General features: G+C 38.3%; 1 protein-coding gene across 3 annotated transcripts; it reads right to left on the bottom strand.

The window, feature by feature from the left end:
• Positions 1–1,991: 1,991 nt before the first annotated feature.
• On the bottom strand, positions 1,992–19,596 carry noxred1 (NADP-dependent oxidoreductase domain containing 1). 3 transcript variants are annotated; one of them, XM_028821525.2, is made up of 7 exons: positions 19,488–19,596; positions 16,548–16,720; positions 14,299–14,492; positions 10,006–10,186; positions 8,317–8,471; positions 4,722–4,941; positions 1,992–2,303 (listed from the first exon to the last, which is right to left on the bottom strand). In XM_028821525.2, the coding sequence occupies exons 2-7, from the start codon at positions 16,718–16,720 to the stop codon at positions 2,117–2,119; spliced, it is 1,110 nt and encodes a 369-aa protein (XP_028677358.1). In that variant the 5' UTR covers positions 19,488–19,596; the 3' UTR covers positions 1,992–2,116. The 3 variants fall into 3 exon arrangements, with proteins under 3 accessions (XP_028677358.1, XP_051775830.1, XP_051775831.1); XM_051919870.1 differs by having other exon boundaries at positions 16,548–16,712; positions 19,479–19,587; XM_051919871.1 differs by lacking the exon at positions 16,548–16,720 and having other exon boundaries at positions 19,488–19,548.
• Between the last annotated feature and the right edge of the window lie 1,390 nt (positions 19,597–20,986).

The following is a 20,986-nucleotide window of genomic DNA, read 5'->3' as shown; positions in this document are numbered from 1 at the left end:
TGGGATTAATATGGTCAAGAAAGATTAGTAACGAGGATTTGAGAGAAAACCTGCCTGTGCTCCAATTGGAAAACCAAAAGAAATATAACCGATTGTACCATAAATGTTGTAAGTTGCCTTGGATAAAGGTGTCAGCCAAATAAGTAAATGTAAAAGACAGTTCAGATGGAGCCGAGTAAAATAGGCGTCTCGAGAATAAGAAGATGGGCAGGACAAGTATAGTGTATGGACAACTCGGGACTGCAAGAAGAGTGGAAAGATGGATTCCAGTGGGAAAGAGAACAGCAGGAAAGTCAAGAAATAGGTGGAAAGATATGGTGATAGAGGAATCAAGAGACAGAAGAGCAAGAGGAAGACACCTGGAAGAAATGTCGCAGGACAGAGAGAAGTAGAGGAAGCTTTATAACAGGAGAGGACGCGGCATCAAAGACAACAGAAATGTGGCTAACTACACTGGCTTGCCGAATCTTTTCAGTATCAGAGGACGTTTGTCTGTCTCTGTTAGGCCCAACCCCTGTTTTGCTTTAGCACATTAATGATGTTTCTAGAGGTCTTCATTTTGGTTGTGTGTATAATCCCACCTCAGAATATTGTAGTTTGCCATCTCTTCCACTGAACAAAGCTAAACAGTTGTGATAAATTGTTGGCACACAAAATATTTACTTGCTTTACTTCTCTTCAAAGAGCATGTGAGTACTGAACATAATTTTTAGTAATTGGTATCTGCATTTAATATATGCATGTTCCTGATCTCCATTTTAACGCTGACATAGATTGAAACCTAGTCTAGCAGCAAGGGATGGAAAGCTGATGAGATGCGGGGCGTAGTCAAGCATTTATTATGGACCAGCCAAGTGCTCAGAGCTAGCAGCATAAACCACTAAACCACCCTCATCAACGTGTATATTTCAACTGGATTATGCTTTTATTTGGGCATGCTCAAGATTTCTGTTACTCCACCATGTTTAGAATGACAGGGGGGATATAAGTTTAGCATTGCTAATGTCCTGATTCCTTACTTTTCTAATTCTGACTATGGCAGTGAACGCCCAGATGACATAAATTGTACAAGCTGCACAGTAGTGTGGTCGACTGTAGCAGTTTGGACAGATCTAAAAGTATAATTTGGAGAACAAAATTAATACGTTATTGTATACTGGGCTCAGAGTATTTTATGAACCTGACCATGACTTATAATGAACTGTTTAAATGTTGCCAAAATTTGTTTTAAAAATTGCTGTATTTCTTGAATGATTAGAAACGGTTTGACTTTTATAAAAATCACGTTGAACTGTTGGGCCTAATTGGCTGTGGGCAGGACAGATCAAACAGGAGTCAAATACAAAACCTGGACCATACGGTCACACCACTGGCCTCAATTGATCCAAACATTTCGACATTTACACCCATATTTTCTAAATGGCTGTTCCCTAAATTCCACATTTATAAGCAATCCAATGCACCAATTCTTAATTGATTACTGTGTATTTTTATTGATGGTTGCGGTGACCCTTAAATGAAGTAAGTGGGCTTGAGAAATAGGTGTACTTATATTTAAATGATTTTGATTTTTTTTTACTTTTACTGTGTACTAGCGTATTAGCATGTACTGCTATAGAATTGTTTCTCCTCCAGGGTTGATTCCTGCCTTACAGTTGATGCTGACTGGACTGGCTTTGGCTCTGTGTGACAGTAGAGGTGGATACTTTCTGAGCCTGATGTTTATATAAGAATGCATGACTTCAAACTATGAAATTTAATCAAATGTACTGCATATCAATATTCCAAGTTTAGCGACTGTATTTGCACCAGTTTTGCGTCACTATTAAAACCACTGGCAGTCATCATTGCCAACAAGATGCTCATCTGCATCAGACCATTAATGATCAGGGGTGTTCCTTTAAACCAGATCCCTGAAACACAAATTTTACGGTCAAAAAAAACATGTATTTTTTAATACTTACATATATTTTTTAAATTAACACATACAAAGAGCAATCATACTCTTAAGACATTTCAGTGACTTTTATTTTGTTAACTCTTCGGGTGCAGATGGTAGACAAGGATGAATAGTTTAAAATATACTTAGATGAAATGTATATGAATTACAGAAACATTACTCAGGACTCCACCTGATAGCTTTCTGATTTTCTCTGTACTCCTCTTTCCTTTCAGCTTCTGGGACTCCAAGAGCTGCAAAGTACACTGTTGAGAGGTGTCTTTGCAAATATTCATCTGAAAGAGTTTTTGACAGGGGAGTTTCCTTCTTCTGCACTTCTACCAGACTTAACCAGGGAAAAGACCTAAATGCAGATATCATGTAAATAGAAAAGCATGTTACTAGAATTCCAAAAGTCAATAATGCATAACAGTAATCATACACATCCATAGCATTACACTTTTAATAATTAGAACCGTCTCAAGGCACTTTGTAAAGCAATTGTAAACATTACAGCACAACACAAACAAAACAATGAATTGAATACAGACGAAAGAATGAAATTGGACAAAGTAGTTGTGTGAACAGGACAATACATGAAAAGGGTAAAATTAATGCAGCGGGAGAACATCTGAGTGGGTGTCATGGTAGCATTATGGTAGTCATTGATGTATCATAGCCCTAGATTTTTAAACGTAACTTGAACACTGTCTGGGTGGAAAATGCCTGTTTTGGAATACTTGAGTTTTCTCACTCATGATTGGCTGACTGATGTCTCTAAACTAGACACATAGGGATGAGAATGGACGTGTGTGCGACATGCCATAGAATGGTTCTGAATGGATGCAATCCAAATTAACAAATTTGACTGCTGGATAATTTAATTGCTCTAGCAAACAAAACTTGCTAAATATGCCTCTCACCATTATATGACAAACAATTGGCAACCAGATATACGTCATATCTGATTGCATCTGAATTTACAGTGATATTCTGTTTCAAAAGTATACCCAATACACTTTTGATACTAGGCTGCACTGCTTCTCCTGCAGGGCAATTGGCTTACATTATTTGTTTTTTAGGGAACAGCTGGTACAAGTGCACAGAAAAGGTGTGTGTTGCATCCATAGTTTATATTTTATATAGCAATGGAAGCTGGACAGACATAGTATCCCAGGAATACTTTAAAATTCTATTCATCTATCCATTCAATTTCAAGTCTGTTCATCCACTTCTGATTTACAGGAAGTCTAAGTCTATTCAGGTAGCATTTTGTGCAAGAAGGAGTCAGTCACGGACAGGGCACTCATCCAAACGTAGAGCTCATATAATCACACTTGGATCTGCCAATGAGCCTAACAAATGCATCTTTGTTATGGGGAATAGACCAGAGATGTGCAAACTTCATACAAATAATGTCTGGGGAGGGATTCAAACCTACTACTGCACCTCCCCTGTTTAAAACTGAGAAATGGTTTTAAACTTTACAGAGAGTGAAAAACACCAAGATAAACAGAAGAACAGTGTGCCACATCCATCGTATAAATACAGTTCTGTACTTCAAGATTCAGATTGATTATCAATGAATCAATATAAATAATCAACGATATCCATCCATCCGTCCATTGTCCATCCATCCATTTTTCAACCCGCTGAATCCGAACACAGGGTCACGGGGGTCTGCTGGAGCCAATTGCAGCCAACACAGGGCGGAAGGCAGGAACAAACCCCAGGCAGGGCCCCAGCCTACCACAGGGCACACGCACATACACCCACACACTAGGGACAATTTAGGATCGCCAATGCACCTAACTTGCATGTCTGTGGACTGTGGGAGGAAACCGGAACATCTGGAGGAAACCTACGCAGACACGGGGAGAACATGCAAACTCCACGCAGGGAGGACCAGGGAAGTGAACCCAGGTCTCCTAACTGCAAGGCAGCAGCGCTACCACTGCGCTACCGTGCCACCCTAATCAACAATATTTCAACAAAATTTGCTTTTCCTTGTAAAAACAATAATCTGAATTTTAACTGCAGGATTTTACCAATCTTCTGTGTATAAGTTTTGCAGAAAGATTAAAGAAATAGGCTGGTTGGTTTAAAAAAACACTAGCGGAACATCAATATGTACAGCAGACCTCACCATATCACTAATGACCCTACTCATCCTCAGGACTATAAATTCTGTTTTAGCGGTTTGACAAGTGATCAAATCCTGAAATGTGTAATAAATGCAACATGGTTCAAGAGATCATTTACACCTTTAGCAAGTATCTAGGTTTAATGACAAAAACAGAAAAATGGCAATGCATTCTGTTTCTAGGAGAAAGACTTTATCTTTATCTTACAGTATATTGTTTTGTTTTTCAATTGTTATATCTATGACTAAATAAAGGTTGAATTTTGAGATAAACTTCACCTTCAGCCTGACTGATAAATGATCACTAATTTCACATCAAAGGAGGTTCATCATGAAAATATATATATATATAAAAAAAAAAAACAAATTCACATACACAGAACCATCATTACTCAACATAGATGGTAATAAATGATGCTAATATGAATACATTGATGAATATACAAACAAATATATAAGTTTAGTATTTGAGAAATTCAAACACATGTCTCCTTGTCTGTTACTACTACAAGACTGATCAGTTCCTCCTTTCCAGTTAACGACCAGCCAGCAGTTTGCGTTTATTGACCTTTCGGACTGAGCTGTTTATTTGCCAGTAGACGTACTATAATGGATTGAATGAACTTATTTCCAACTTACTCTGTATCAGACAGACCAGAAGCAAAGGATGTGCTGACAAAGCTCTGCGTTTTGAACTGGAAGACTTGCTCGGTGTCATATACTGCAGATGTTCCTTGCAGAAGCAGCAACTCATTAATGATGCTAATAGTCTGCTTGGAGGCCAAATGCATTGCAGTGCACATATTTAATAGAGAGTATAAAACAGCCTCGGGCCACTTTTTAGATAGAGAAATTCCTGCTGTATACAAACAGACAAAAACCATTTTGCACAGGTTACTAAAATCGTACACATACTGCATATCATCTTATCATGTCAAATATATGACTTAGAATATAGAAAAGTCACCTCAGCAAACAATACATGAAGACAGACTGATATGAATTAAACATGAAAATGTGATCCAAAAACACTGTTTAATATGTGTTATTTTTATTGAAACAAAAACAACATTTTAATTCTGCAAAGAGATTAAAGAAGCAAGCAAATAACTGGCACAGCAACAACTCGTTAATTTTAATTCATGTACAGAGTGCTCAAACATCCCGATTCTTAGCAAACCAATTTTATTCAGTTTAATTTACAGTCATATGAAAAAGTTTGGGAACCCCTCTTAATTGTTTGGATTTTTATTTATTATTGGCTGAGCTTTCAAAGTAGCAACTTCCTTTTAATATATGACTTGCCTTATGGAAACAGTAGTATTTCAGCAGTGACATTAAGTTTATTGGATTAATAGAAAATATGCAATATGCATCATAACAAAATTAGACAGGTGCATAGATTTGGGCACCCCAACAGAGATATTACATCAATACTTAGTTGAGCCTCCTTTTGCAAATATAACAGCCTCTAGACGCCTCCTATAGCCTTTGATGGGTGTCTGGATTCTGGATGGAGGTATTTGTGACCATTCTTCCATACAAAATCTCTCCAGTTCAGTTAAATTTGATGGCTGCCGAGCATGGACAGCCTGCTTCAAATCATCCCATAGATTTTCAATGATATTCAAGTCAGGGGACTGTGACGGCCATTCCAGAACATTGTACTTCTCCCTCTGCATGAATGCCTTGTAGATTTTGAACTGTGCTTTGGGTCATTGTCTTGCTGGAATATCCAACCCCTGCGTAACTTTAACTTTGTGACTGATGCTTGAACATTATCCTGAAGAATTTGTTGATATTGGGTTGAATTCATCTGACCCTCGACTTTAACAAGGGCCCCAGTCCCTGTACTAGCTACACAGCCCTCTAGCATGATGGAACCTCCACCAAATTTGAAAAGTAGGTAGCTGGTGTTTTTCTTGGAATGTGGTGTTTTTCTTCCGCCATGCAAAGCACTTTTTGTTCTGACCAAATAACTCAATTTTTATTTCATCAATCCAAAGCACTTCCAAAATTAATCTGGCTTGTCTAAATGAGCATTTGCATACAACAAGCGACTCTGTTTGTGGCGTGAGTGCAGAAAGGGCTTCTTTCTCATCACCCTGCCATACAGATGTTCTTTGTGCAAATTGCGCTGAATTGTAGAACGATGTACAGATACACCATCTGCAGCAAGATGTTCTTGCAGGTCTTTGGAGGTGATCTGATCAATTCTACACATATGCCGCTCCTGTATTTTTCTTGGCCTGCCAGACCTGCTAGGTTTAACAGCAACTGTGCCTGTGGCCTTCCATTTCCTGATTACATTCCTTACAGTTGAAACTGACTTTTTGTAGCCTTCCCCTAAACCAGCATTTCTCAGCCTTTAAGTATTTGCAACCCAAGTTTTCATAACAGTTTTAATCGCGCCCCCTAACGTTTTTTTGAAACCCTAATAAAATTTATTCCTATATTTTTTGCTGTCGATACACTGCTACAAGTTTAAAATTTCCCTACGAATACCAAAATTATGCCACATATGGCAACATTCGCGCCCCTTTTTTTGTTCTATCTACATATTCATTACACCAGTTCTGCCTTGCAGTTCTCATTTAGGAGCAGAGGTAACACCATGGGTAACACCATCTGCACTGTTTCCCCAAATCAGTAATCCAATCACCGGCGGCCACATACCTAGGCCAATGAATTTTAGTAGCAACAAATTGCTTGCAGGTATTTGCTCTCTAGCTGTGCCCTCATTTCCATGCTCTACAACATTTCACAGGAGCTCTGTGTTCTATTTATTGAGCTTCTTTGAAAAGGCAAGTTTCCCTCCAGGGACAAATAAAGTTCTATCTGTCTAAACTGTGCTATGCTTTTGCACATGGAGAAAAAAGTTGCAGATGAGATGAAAAAATATCTGCTAATTGCATGGACTTCACTTGTGGTGAAATACAATTTATTTGGTGAAATTACTTCCCACTGTGAATTAAGTGTTATATTGTAAGAAAAGATAACAAACACAGAGAAATGTTTGGGGCACGAGCCATTGAAGCGTGCCCCACAGTTTGAGAACCGCTGCCCTAAACCATCATACTGAACAATTTTTGTTTTCAGATCTTTTGAGAGTTGCTTTGAGGAGCCCATGCTGTCACTCTTCAGAGGAGAGTCAAAGAGAAGCACAACTTGCAATTGACCTCCTTAAATACCTTTTCTCATGATTGGACACATCTGTATATGAAGTTCAAGGCTTAACCAGCTAATCCAACCAATTTGGTGTTGCAGGTAATCAGTATTGAGCAGTTACATGCATTCAAATCAGCAAAATTACATGGGGACCGAAATTTTTGCACAGTTTTTCACATTTGATTTAATTTTATACAACTAAATACTGCTTCACTAAAAATCTTTGTTCGGAAAACACCCCAGTACTCAGATGTTCCTAGGAAATGAAAGACATACCACTGTTATCTTTTTTGTTGAAAGTAGAGTAAATTATTATGCTGGCTGAGAGAGGTTCCCAAACTTTTTCATATGACTGTATGCTGTGATTGTACAGTATGTACCAAACACTAATGAAAGAGAATTGTTTCAGTATGTACAGTATGTCAAATGCAGAAAGGATTGTTTCACACTGGCATGGACAGAAGACCTGAATCATCTTTAACCCTTTGGATTAGATATCTAATAGAAACATACTTTATCTAAAGAAACATGCAAGCCACAGAGAGTAACTGTAAATATGTCTAAAGTATGAGGTTCTTACAAACAAAATATGTAAAGCCACCAATTTAATTCAATAGGAATTTATCCTTTTAAATGGTATTTTTAGTCATTTTATTCAAGCTGAAATTACTATTACTGGTATTTTCAGAATGAATATTCTTATTATTGATCTCCTTACCAGTAGTAACTTTTGCAATGGTTTACTTTTGTGCCATTTGTGTACTAAAAATATGTTGTGGCTGGTTAAACTGGTATAATTTTCTATAATTGATTGCAAACGTGAGTATTCCTAAATGGCATTTCTATCAAGTATTATATAAGACATGTGTTTGTTAATAAACGTTGCAGCATTGAATCAATGCACTACAAGTTTTATTAACAAGCACATTGTCAATCTCTATCCATCCATCTTCTTAAGCTACCTTTCCAGGGTAGGGCCATGGGGTAGCCACTGTTTAATTGTATGTCATATCAGTAAATCATTCAAGCATTCATAGAGATCCTAAAATTGATCTTATGCTCTTACAGTTTTCTCTGAAAGGGCAGGTAGCCTCAATTACCACAGGGTCTCTCAGCGATGCAACAATACCGCATTTGGTCAACCAGACCTCACCAGAGCTTTCACTTGTAAAGTTGTATTCTGGTCTCAAAATCATATTATGAGACAGTAACTGCTGGAGTCTAAAGAATAACAAGGAACAGTATAATCAGTGTGAAATTATGAATTAAGACTTAAAAGTTAAGCAAAAGCAAAACATAGGAACTAGAGAAGTAGACTGAGTCAGAGTTAGAAAATGGATAGAAACTAGTTTACTTTAATCATACTGCATGTTGTTAATATTTATTGTTAGTATGTAAAGTTATATAAACGATCACTCAAACCCTGTCAATCTGGTATATATTAATAAATGTGATATACAAAAACATATAAAAGTTGTGTGGGAATGCATTGGTCCCCTACAAAAAACAGTTACTGTACATGAAAGCAAATATATTAAAATAAAAAGAAATGTGACATATAAAGTACATTTGCTATGTACAATAATTAAGAAAAATTGTTGTCTGCAATTAAACAACAGTAATTGTAAAATGTTACAATTGCAGACATAGAAAATAAGAGCAATTTTGATGGGAAAAGAAATGAATGTCAGTGAAAGTAAACATTTACTGTGTTCTGGTATTCTGCACAGTATATTGTTTGCAGTCATCATAAAAATGAGCATCAAATTTCCAGTTGACATTTAAGATAAGTTAGGTATAAATAAATGGCTATATTTAAAGACAAAAAACATCTTAAATTTAATTATTGACAAAAAACAAACTGCACATGTACGTATACATAGCTCTGCTTCATTACATTTTTTTGCGTGTATGGAAAAGTAAAGTTTCTTTTCATGTCAACAAAGCACAGTCCTATCCCCTTCCATTCCATGACTGCAGTCAGAAAAAAAATAAAGAAAAAATAAATCGCTGATGAGCTATGGAAAAAAATATCACAAAAATACTGTACATCACGATGCAGTAGAATTAGAAAATGTCTTATCAAGAAGCATTTTACAATGATATGGACAAAAAATGAATGTACCGATGTTAAGATAAGGATGGTGGAGTAACAAAGAAAAGAAATTGAACATTACTAAAATATTAAAGACATAGCCCTTAATAAACCAAAAAACCCTAACTTTTTAAAACAAGTCACCAGTAACAATAAAGATTTTTTTTCTCTATTCAATGTAAAACAATTAACTATAACCAAGACCATTTATAATAATATAAATGCAACATAAATCTGTGTATGTGGTAAAACACACTGGCTCGTCAATGAAACCTGTAAAAGTGTGCATTCTGACTTCCACTTAAAGCTTGGTGCTTGATGCTATTCAGCACCCCACCTCTCCTCTGCTAGGCTCATTATTGTTAACACTCACCAAGCTGCTATGCAACCTTGGGGGGATTTGGGTGTGACTGATGACCAGCTGTTCTACAGGGACTGTGTTGCTACAGTCTCCTGATCTTGCAGATTTGCTCAATAACTGCAAAATCAGATTATGCAGCACAACGTCTGCTCCAGACTTTGGTGCTGTCATATCTGGACAACTACAGTAGTACTGGCAGGAAACCAGTCCCTCAGGTCATAAGTAAATTGGTGTTCCAGAAGTATGAAATGGTTACCCATCCAAAAAAAAAGATGAAAAATTGCAATTAAGGTGGCTACCTCAGTACTGGCACTGCTGACACAAAACTGTACACCACACAGGTACGATTAAGCTTGTGTTGAATCTCTGCACAGACATGAGACAGGTGAGATGGCAGGCAGCAGAGGAAAAGAACATCTGCCCAAGCAGCCAGCCGTCCATTGTTATAAAAGCATTTCACTTCTAGCTTCTCTAAGTCTTCTAAAATGAAAAAAAAAGATTATTACCACGTGTGTAATGCTATGATTGAAAAACAAAAATAGAAATAGCTGAACAAGTATAAAGACAGTTTATTTTACTGAATAACTCAGTTCATTAAGGGCTTATGTTGTTTTTTTGGGAATTTCTCTTTTATTTAGTAACAGACGAATCATAAACCTTTTGCTATTGGCTAAGTGAAATCTTCAGCACAATTATCTGTTGTTAAGTACTTCTATATACTTTTAAAACAGAAATAACTAACAAAAATATACAGTATCATTTAATTTCTAAGTGTACTCTTTGGTAATCATCACTTAACCTTACATGACATTCTTAATTGTAAGCCCTATACTATGGAGTGTTTACACTTTATACTATGCATTTCACACCAAATGACTGTAGTGATAAGCTACCGGTCAAAAGTTTTAGAAGTTGGTGACCCTTAGAAACTTGGGTTGTGACTTTAGGTCTGCCAGATCACTTTCTATAGCAGTTTCTAATTGTCTTTGGATTGTGAAGGAACCCAATTGTACTCGCTCATACTTTGTTTTTTGCAGTTCCTCTAAATGAAAGGCCTACACTTCTAACTATAATAATGTTCTATCTTGTTTCATTTATTAATTGCAGTTTTCTTTCTATTATCACTGGAATTTCCACATTTCTAGGGAGTAGAGGGTGTAGCAGCACAGTCTATTCCAACTCTGCTTTAAGACAGACAATGGGTTTTTAAGTAATCAACAGAAGGTGGGTCACCTGTGCAAACTGTTTGCGTCAGCTTTCAAGACTTAATTTACTTTAATTGCTGGAAAACATCTGTAGGTTGTAATGTATTGTTCCCAGAAGAAGGCCCATTTGTAAATTCTAAAATTTCATTTTTTTCAGTTTTTGCTAACCTAAACTTTAAATGTAAACCTCTAACAGTTTAGAACTTACCTTTTCACCATTTTAAGTCAATCATTGCATTTAAACTGAATAAATCTGAAGAAAAAGTAGAAAAATCTGAGGTGTTCTAAAACTTTTAACCAGTAGTATACGTATATGGTATAGATTGAATTTGACCTAGCCAATAAAGTGATTACTGACCTGTTTGCTTCATGACCAACTCCTTAATGACTAGATCACACAGCATGTCTTCAGAATTAAAAATCTAAGAATGAAATTAGCAGCACCAAATGATCCTTTTGCTAAGACTCAATAAATCAATCCTAACTTCAAGCTGTGCCTTTTATAATGGGTTTCACCCCAAAAGCATTACTTGCTTAGACAACTCACTCAATGTCACAGAGGGAATCAGGAATTATATATGAACTTGTAACATTAAGTCCAGTGTGTTGGACACTAAACCACACTGCCTTCTGTGTTCATCCATCCATCCATCCATCCATTTTCCAACCCGCTGAATCCGAACACAGGGTCACGGGGGTCTGCTGGAGCCAATCCCAGCCAACACAGGGCACAAGGCAGGGAACCAATCCTGGGCAGGGTGCCAACCCACCGCAGGACACACACAAACACACCCACACACACACTAGGGCCAATTTAGAATCGCCAATCCACCTAACCTGCATGTCTTTGGACTGTGGGAGGAAACCGGAGCGCCCGGAGGAAACCCACGCAGACACGGGGAGAACATGCAAACTCCACGCAGGGAGGACCCGGGAAGCGAACCCAGGTCCCCAAGATCTCCCAACTGCGAGGCAGCAGCGCTACCCACTGCGCCACCGTGCCGCCCCTCTGTGTTCATCAGTTTGCTATTTTAAACATTTTTTGCTACATTAATTTTTTTACATTTCAGGTTAGCACTCATTTCCATGTGATTTATAATAAGTATTTGGTCAAAAATTAAAAAAAGCAAGACAGAGCATTTTCTCTTTAATTCTTGATCACCTATAATTTCACTCTTGAAAAAAATGTTTTGGAACAACTGGCAAAAATAGCAATATTTACCATAGTGGCAAGTCAAGTCAAGTTGGGGAGCATGCACTGGTACTGTGCGTTTCCCCAGCCACTACATGACCAAACAACTTGGGATCCCGGTTGGCAACACCCCAGGCAGACATGTGGTCTAGTTCCACCCTCCAGAAATGACCCTCTATCTGCCGCAGCCAGGTGTTATGTGGGCGACCCCTTGGCCTGGTCCAGCCACTCGGTTCCCCAGCTATGAGGATCTTATGAGCCGGATAACCCTTGGGGAAACGCGCCACATGGCCATAGTGCCGTAACTGACGCTCCCTCACAATGCAACCAATGTGCCTCATTCGGGACTCCATGAGCAACCGCTCATTCGACACAAAGTCAAACTAACGGTACCTAAGGATTTTCCGGAGAGACACAGTACCAAAGGAGTTCAGTCTTTGTCTCAGGTCATTGGATAGCGTCCATGTCTCGCAATCATATAGCAAGACAGGAAGCACCAGGACTCTAAAGACTTGGACCTTCGTCCTTTTGCAAAGACATCGGGAGCGCAACACACCCCTTTCCAGTGACCTCATGACCCCCCCATGCTCTCCCAATCCGCCTACTGACTTCATAGGAAGAATCACCAGAGACATGAATGTCACTGCCAAGGTATGTAAACCTCTCGACAAGGTCGACACTATCTCCACAAACAGACACACTGCTGATAGTTGTGCCCAAGAGACACAAAGGCCTGGATCTTGGTTTTTATCCAGGACACTCACAAGCCCAGACACTCAGACTCCTCGCTCAGTCTCTCGAGCGTCCCGATCACAGCCTCCATTGACTCCACAAAGATCACAGCATCATCAGCAAAGTCAAGATCCGTGAATCTTTCTTCACCAACAGATGCCCCACAGCTGCTGGACCCCACGACCTTGCCCAACACCCAGTCCATACAAGCAATGAACAGAGCAGGAGCAAGAACACACCCCTAACGAACCCCAGAATCAACTGGGAAAAACACAGAGGTCCTGCCTCCACTCTGCACAGCACTCACAGTACCAGTGTACAGGCCGGCCATGATATCCAGCAACCTCGAGGGGATCCCGCGAACCCTCAGGATGTCCCACAGGGCAGCTCGAACGCTTTGCGAAAATCGACAAAGCCTGCAAAGAAACTCTGCCGATATTCATGTTTGCGCTCCATGAGAACCCTCAGTGCCAGGATACAGTTGATGATAGACTTTTTAGGTGTAAAACCTAGGGTGAGCAAGTGATCACGGATCCTATTGAGGACGACCCTAGCAAGGACCTTACTCGGCACAAAGAGCAGTGTTATCCGCCTGTAGTTGAACGTAAAATTTTTAAAAGCTGCAACCAACTTACCCAGAGAAGGTTTGTGGGAGCCTATGATTGCTAATGTAGTTTATTACAGAATACAGGATACTCAATGCTGTGTGTTTTCCTTGTTCATGATATTTAGACTGGATTGTGTACACTGAGCTAATACTTTTCTGGGCACTAAAGTTATTTCAATTTACTTATTTTACAGTTGAGCGTTTCTATATTCTGTAACAGCAAAATGTCTTTTCTACTTGTATGAACCGAACTTCAACTGCTTTCTATAACAAAGAAGTAGAAGAAATTAAAAAATAGGGTTGCAGAATGTTGCATTATGTAGTAGTGCTGACTCACAGGTATAAGGATGCACATTCAGGTCCTGGCTCTATCATTGTCTGTGTGAATGAACCCATAATTTCCCAACCCCAATACAGATTACTCCAGATTCTCCTTATTCATGAAGCTGTGTTTATTTAACTGCTGAATCTAAATTGGCTAAATCATTATTCCTTGTGATGATCTGGCATTTGGTCCTAGGTTGTCTCCTGCATGTTGCCTACTGCTGCCAATTGGCAATGACCTCCTGTGATCCTATAATTGAGATGGAAAGTTTACAAATTGGGTGGAGAGGTGAATGAAAAGAAGTAACAAAATGTCTCAGAAAATTAATCAAGTATATACATCACACTTGCATATCTGGTACTTTCTTAGAAAGGTAAAACACAAAATGAATACTTGGAAGGACAGACCAAAGGTAGAAACAGTGAATTAAGAAAAGGTTAAAATTGGAGGTCTGCAATCATTACTGAGGTATGATTATGAAACTTCCCTAACTACAGGGAGCTCCAGGAATGAGTGTGGCAAACTCCTTACCTAATGTTTCTGGTCTCCTGCTAGAAACATTGATGGCAGATGGCTTTAGACATGCAACTTCAAGTAAGGCATGAACCAGCTGCTTTCCAATGTGACCTCCGCCAATAATACCTACTTTTAGACATTCTGCATCACTGGAGAACATGGATGAAGGTTTAGACATTACAGAGGCACTGCCTTTTAACAGCTTTTTTCTGAAAAAGCAAGTTGAACAAATAGTTAGCCCTGCATTTCTCATTAGCTCACTGAATTGTACTCACAATCTAAGGCTGAGTGTTATGCTCAAACAGTTAATTATAACCCAATGTAATTTAAATAAGAATATAATTTTTACTATTACTAGATAGATAGATAGATAGATAGATAGATAGATAGATAGATAGATAGATAGATAGATACTTTATTAATCTCAAGGGGAAATTCACAAATATAATATATTTGCTTTTATTTTTTTTATAAAATACAATATATAAATAGATCAGTTATTTTAAACCAGTATAAAAGTACAATTTCAGCTTATTGGCTCACTATAGTTGAAGCCTATAATAAACTCAAGATATGCCCTTTTCCAATAATATAATATCTTGTTATGCTGGTAGGGTGACCAACTTGCAGCTGCCATGTAGATCCTGTACCATAGGTTCAATTCCTTCATCCATTTAGAATGTGCATTCTCTGCTTGTCTATGTGAGTTTTCCACCCACATCCACAAAGACATTCATATTACATTAACTTGCAACTCTAACCTGGACCACATGCACTCTAAGTAGATTTTGGTGTTTTCAGCAATGATCAAGTGTCATGTCTAGGGTTATCTCCCTGCCTTGCACTCAGTGCTGCCAGGACAGGATTCAACCCACCATAGCCCTGAACTGGATTAAACGGTTTTGAGAATGTATGTCTGTCTGTATGTATGTACAGCATGTATGTCCATCAAAGTACAATAAGCTGTGAAAAACAATGCTGCTTATTTTTATAACTCAAAATCCATCCAGCCATTTTCTGAACATTTTTTTTTAAGTACATTTCCAGGAAGTTAAATGTGATCTTCACAGGATAAAGCACAACATAGGAACTAACACTGGGCAGAATGGATCATCAAAGGAAAGACAATATGAAAACTAGCTATATTACAAGTATGTGATGCCTTGGTATGGTGTTCAGTGTGGAAATGCATTATAAAACTGAGTAAGGACTTTCCATTTATTTTAATTAAAAGATTCTTTCTTGTTTATCACGATGTTGCCATGTGTTGCATGTTTGTTGGGCTGCAAGTAAGAACTTCACAGTACTCTATACATGTGACAAAATTCTTACTTTCATTACTATCTTCAGTCACTGATACTAGGCCAATTGAGAACATATAAATTTTACACACATGCTAACTGGTGGAGAATTCAGCTAACTTCTATGGACCTGTGAAGCTGCAATTTTGACCACTGCACTACCCGTGAGTCAAATATATCATATTACATATTTACCTAACCTAAATATGTAGGAGTTATCAGACAACATAAAACAAAAAGCATCATTTAAATACCTGCTTAATCCAATTCAGGGCTGCAGGGTGCTGGAGTGTGTCTTGACAAGACTGGGTGTATGACAGGAAACAGCACTGAAGAAGGTGCTATTTCATTGCAGGGCCCATTAATGCACACACCTAACCTGCATGTCTTTGGAGATGTGGAAGGGAAACCTGAGCATCCATATATAAAGAACTCACAAAGACACTGTGAGAATATGAAAACACCCTACAGATAAGGTCTGGCCAGAGGGTTTGATCACAGGACACTTAACAATCAAAATCAAGTGAAAAATAATCTCAAAGAAAGTGGGTGCCATAAATAGTTTAAACATCTTAGGTTTTAGTCTAATAAAAGACCTGAAACCTTTTCACATTCTTCATTTAACTGAATGCCCCTTTGAAAGGGAAACTTAGCCAGAATTAATATTATTGGTAATTTTTATTCAAAAATACAATATTTGCAATTGTATTTATACAAGACAAAAAAGTGTTTTATTTTAAATCATAAGCACATTAACTGTTTTGTGAGAGAGAATGTTTTAAATAGGGTATTCAGGCCATGGCATCTCTAGAAGTCACTGCTGGTTTTTAATCTTTTCATTGATTATCTTATTTTCTGTTTAATCACATAAAAAGAGCTTTTACATTTATGTGACACACACAAGCGGTAGCCAGCTTCTCAATTTATCAGGTACATTCCAAAATTTTCATTAAGGTTTCCTACCTCACTGTATGCAGGAGTTTACAGAAGAAAGTGGCATGGGCACAGCCACATATCGTCTTCGCAGAAGCACGGGCACGCAGAAACAAAAACTGCCTTTCATCGACACTAAGGCCTGACTCAAAGTCCAGAGTGCGTAAATTTGCTGCTACATCGGTCATCTTTGGGCTATTCATCTAAAAAAGAAAAAAACATTCCACTAATTATTTTAATTCTGGTAACTCTGTACATCATAGTGATTAAAAGATGCTTCATCAATGAGTAACAGAAATGGTGTGTTGCAAAGAGGCAGTAACCCATTTTCAAATAATCACAGAAAAACTTATTTCCCTTTTATTCTACAGTATATGCAGGGGGTGCCATAGTGGCAAGGCATGGAGTAAGAGTGTATGGTCGGAATAGAAAGAAAAGTAAATAATACAAACTGCAAATCAGTAAAGGTACTGGAACTGAATCTTCAGGAAGAACATGCATTTTCTTACAAGAAGTTATTTAAATAATAAAATGTATGTATTGTCCAATTTTTGTATTAGTATAAATATAAATATGCACCACAATTATAAAAGGAACATTTCTGCAAGGCAATTTCTTCAGTTAGCTAGCCTGCTGATTATTCATGCAGTATTTTTATTTTACCTTTTAAAGTGTGAATACAGGAACTATTTACAGACTTTTGCAAGATGCTGCAGTTAATTTTTCAAATTCTGTGTTTTTAAAATATATTTTCCTAACCATGTCACTAATGAAAACAATGTAATCACATTTGTAGATAGGTCTGTGGGCACATATTTGAAAAGCTCATCTTGAGTTTCCATCCATCCATCCATCCATCCATCCATTATCCAACCCGCTGAATCCGAACACAGGGTCACGGGGGTCTTCTGGAGCCAATCCCAGCCAACACAGGGCACAAGGAAGGGAACCAATCCCGGGCAGGGTGCCAACCCACCGCAGGACACACACAAACACACCCACACACCAAGCACACACTAGGGCCAATTTAGAATCACCAATCCACCTAACCTGCATGTCTTTGGACTGTGGGAGGAAACCGGAGTGCCCGGAGGAAACCCACGCAGACACGGGGAGAACATGCAAACTCCACGCAGGGAGGACCCGGGAAGCGAACCCGGGTCTCCTAACTGCGAGGCAGCAGCGCTACCCACTGCGCCACCGTGCCGCTATCTTGAGTTTCTTAAACTTAAAATACAATAGATGCTCTTTCCTACTACTATGAAAAGCATTACACTTATACTTATCTAGTGTTTAGTTCCATCTCATCTATTTCCACTTTGAAAACAATAAGCTTGCAGCGAGTAACAGAATCTTCTATTCAAGTTTAAATGGCATGCAGACAATGCATGGTAGTGTTTGAGGCGCTGAGCTTTTCTAATTCACAAGGTTCTCAGTTCACTTCTCACATTTGGCTTGCTGTGTGACCCTTGGCAAGTTACTTTACTCATTTTTAATGTACTTATAAAAATTGTTTTGCAGTGTCTTCTGATCTTAAAGGTTGCCTTAGGTAACGGTGTCAGGATAATATACAAAAAGAATATTAATAGGTCAGGTTACACTGTCTTCCATTTATGAAACCTTTTTTATAGTCTGGTGTCACATGGATCACATTACAAATTCTTCTATGAAGACTGAGGTATTCATGCACTTTATTTTGTTAATGAAAATTACAAAAACTGCAAATGTAAAATTCCTAGAGTGCAGACAGAAGTTAGAACAATAATCTTTGGCTTATTGTTATACACCAGAGACCTTAAGAGTGGCAATATGGTAAATGCCTGAAATGCTATAAAGTACAATGTTACTATGTCAATCCCCACCATTATATTAAGAGTATAACAGGATACAATATCAAAGAGAAGGGAGGAATTTGAACAACATCCAATGAAAATTCTGCATTCCTCCCTGACACAAAATGGAATATGCCAGTTCTACACAGAAAACACCTGGGACATGAACACCGGTCTCCCTTGTATCGGGGTATCATTATCTTTATTCTGACACCTAATATTGGAACTTTATGTTTACAGGTTTTAATGCAACTATTTAATCAAATGTTAAAAAAACTCTTGTTGAACCAGTTGCTTGCTCATTTAGTTTATTACAGAATACAGGATATGCAATGCTGTGTGATTGTTCATAACATTGAGACTGAACTGTTTACTGTGAGATAAAACTTCTCTCTGCACTAAAGTTATTTCAGTTTAGTTGTTTTATAAGTTATAATAAGCAAGAAAAAAAATGTTACTGAGTCTATCCCCAACATTAAGCATGTCATGTAAATTGTTACTGCTTTAAGGGTGTAACAGGACAGGACCTAGCATGTGGGATTTGGGCATGGTTTCATTTCCGGATGGGATGCTCCCCATGTGGAGGTTGAGCAATATACTGTGAAAGCTCTGGTTTCCAACCTGATATTAACACACAGTACTAAATCGTAAATTTGTGACAAGTGTATATAATTCCATACCAAGTAGCTGAGTGTGCTCTGAGATGTCGGTCCTTCTCTTATACCTGATCCAAATGGATGGATATCTGGATAGTTAAATGGATTACAAAAAAGATACAATTTATCAGAATATAAATTCGCACTTGTTCGCAACACCCTACACATGAACTGGCCAATGTGAAATTGCTCAGTGTGTTTGGAACATCTCGTGGAAAAACTTAATATTCTGTTAACGTTATATAAAACTTAAAGAACTATTTTAATATGACAGATGCTGTGGGGATGAGAGTTAAAGTCATGCGCTACCTGCAGTCGGACAGCCCCTGGGTACAAAATTTTACCTTTTTTTCCACTGGATTTGTGCTTCATCGTAGATGACCATAAAAGATGTATTTGTGCAGTGGTTATGTTCTTTCTATCAATACAAGTAAAGTCGCTTTTAGTTTCATCTCTACCATTTCAAGCCGTACAGTACTTACATGACTCCGTCATCGACTCGCGCTGAAGTCCGACATCAACTAGAAACGCCTGGCCAACAGCACCACGCTACCATGGAAACGACATCACGTGTCAAGCGCAAGGCTCAGGCGAACCAGACGACTCGAGCAGTTTGCTGTGAATATGCTGAGAGGCGCGCGTTTATTGGTTTATTTAGCAGGATAGAAGAGAAAGACTACACGGCAAAAATAACGAGGGTGGGGGCGGCAAACTCGAAAGGAAAGAGGTGATTTGTAATGAGGCATATCATATATAGTCAAGCCTGTTATGTGAAGCCCCGCACACTTGAACGACCTCGTTTGTTTTTCCTTCTGCGTGCCAATACTGATAATGATAAATTTCAGTTAACATGCTATCTATTTTCACTGGGATTATGGAGTTTTGCCAGTCCTACTCGTGTTTTCATGCTTTGTTATATTTTTCTGGTAATCTGATTTCTGCAACATTCAAAAGAAGTGCGAGGTTCAGGGTTGTGTGGATTGCGACAAACTCGCTCCACTCCGAGGGTGACTGCTTTTTTGTGACCTTCTCAAACGACAAACGTCGATGCCCCAAGTGTGTCAGAGGTAATAAGTACAGCGTTAGAAGTAAAGCTACAGTACATGTCCAGCTTTCAAACGAAGTGCTGACACGATGAGAAAACTGTATTTTTAATGCGTGGTTCATACAGTATGCCAATTTTTGTAATGTCTATTTAATTTACTGGTTGTGTTTCTAGGGGTCAATTGTGGCGCCTAAAATTGCAAATCGCCAACACTGGGTATCACATCCATTACCACACCACAGCAGTTAATCAAATTTGATGCACAAATTATGATAACAAAGGGTTAATGCAAGAACAGGACCCCAAACTCTGAGAAGATTGTCAGAAGATGGTTGTGTCTTGAATGCAACAGCAGTGTCTGGGCAGCTCATCATACAGTGGTTTCAGAAAGCATTTAGACCCCTTCAATTTCTAAACACTGTATTTAATATTGTAATTAACTTTTAAATGGTTGCATTTGCCATTTTGCCCATCAAGTTACACTCAATAACCCATACTGATAAAGCGAAAGTGAAAATGTGTTTTCATAAAAATCTGCAAAATTATAAAAAAAAAAATGATATAAGGAGAGATTTCAGTTTTTAACTATTCAGACCCTTTGCTGTGGCCCTCCTGTTTACTTTAATTATCCTTGAGAACTTGGCTGGGCCCACTGGTGGCAAAGTGAATAGATTGGACATCAATTAGAAACTTGTCTCACTCTTTGGAAAACAAGTTACACTGCCTGGCCAAAAAAAAAGTCGCCACCTGGATTTAACTAAGCAAATAGGTACGAGCCTCCTATTGGATAATTACTGCATGGGCGATTATCTTTCAGCTGGCAACAAGTTATTTAACCCCAACTGGTGCAATGAGTTGCTTCTCATTTCTTAAACAACCATGTTGAAAGACACGTCTCGTGGTCGTGGAAAATATGTTAGTCTGTTTGAGAAGGGT

The sequence above is a fragment of the Erpetoichthys calabaricus genome, chromosome 16, assembly GCF_900747795.2.
Source record: "Erpetoichthys calabaricus chromosome 16, fErpCal1.3, whole genome shotgun sequence".
NCBI lineage: Eukaryota > Metazoa > Chordata > Cladistia > Polypteriformes > Polypteridae > Erpetoichthys > Erpetoichthys calabaricus.
The sequence above is the reverse complement of the archived record's forward strand: the minus strand, read 5'-3'. Positions and strand labels throughout refer to the sequence as shown.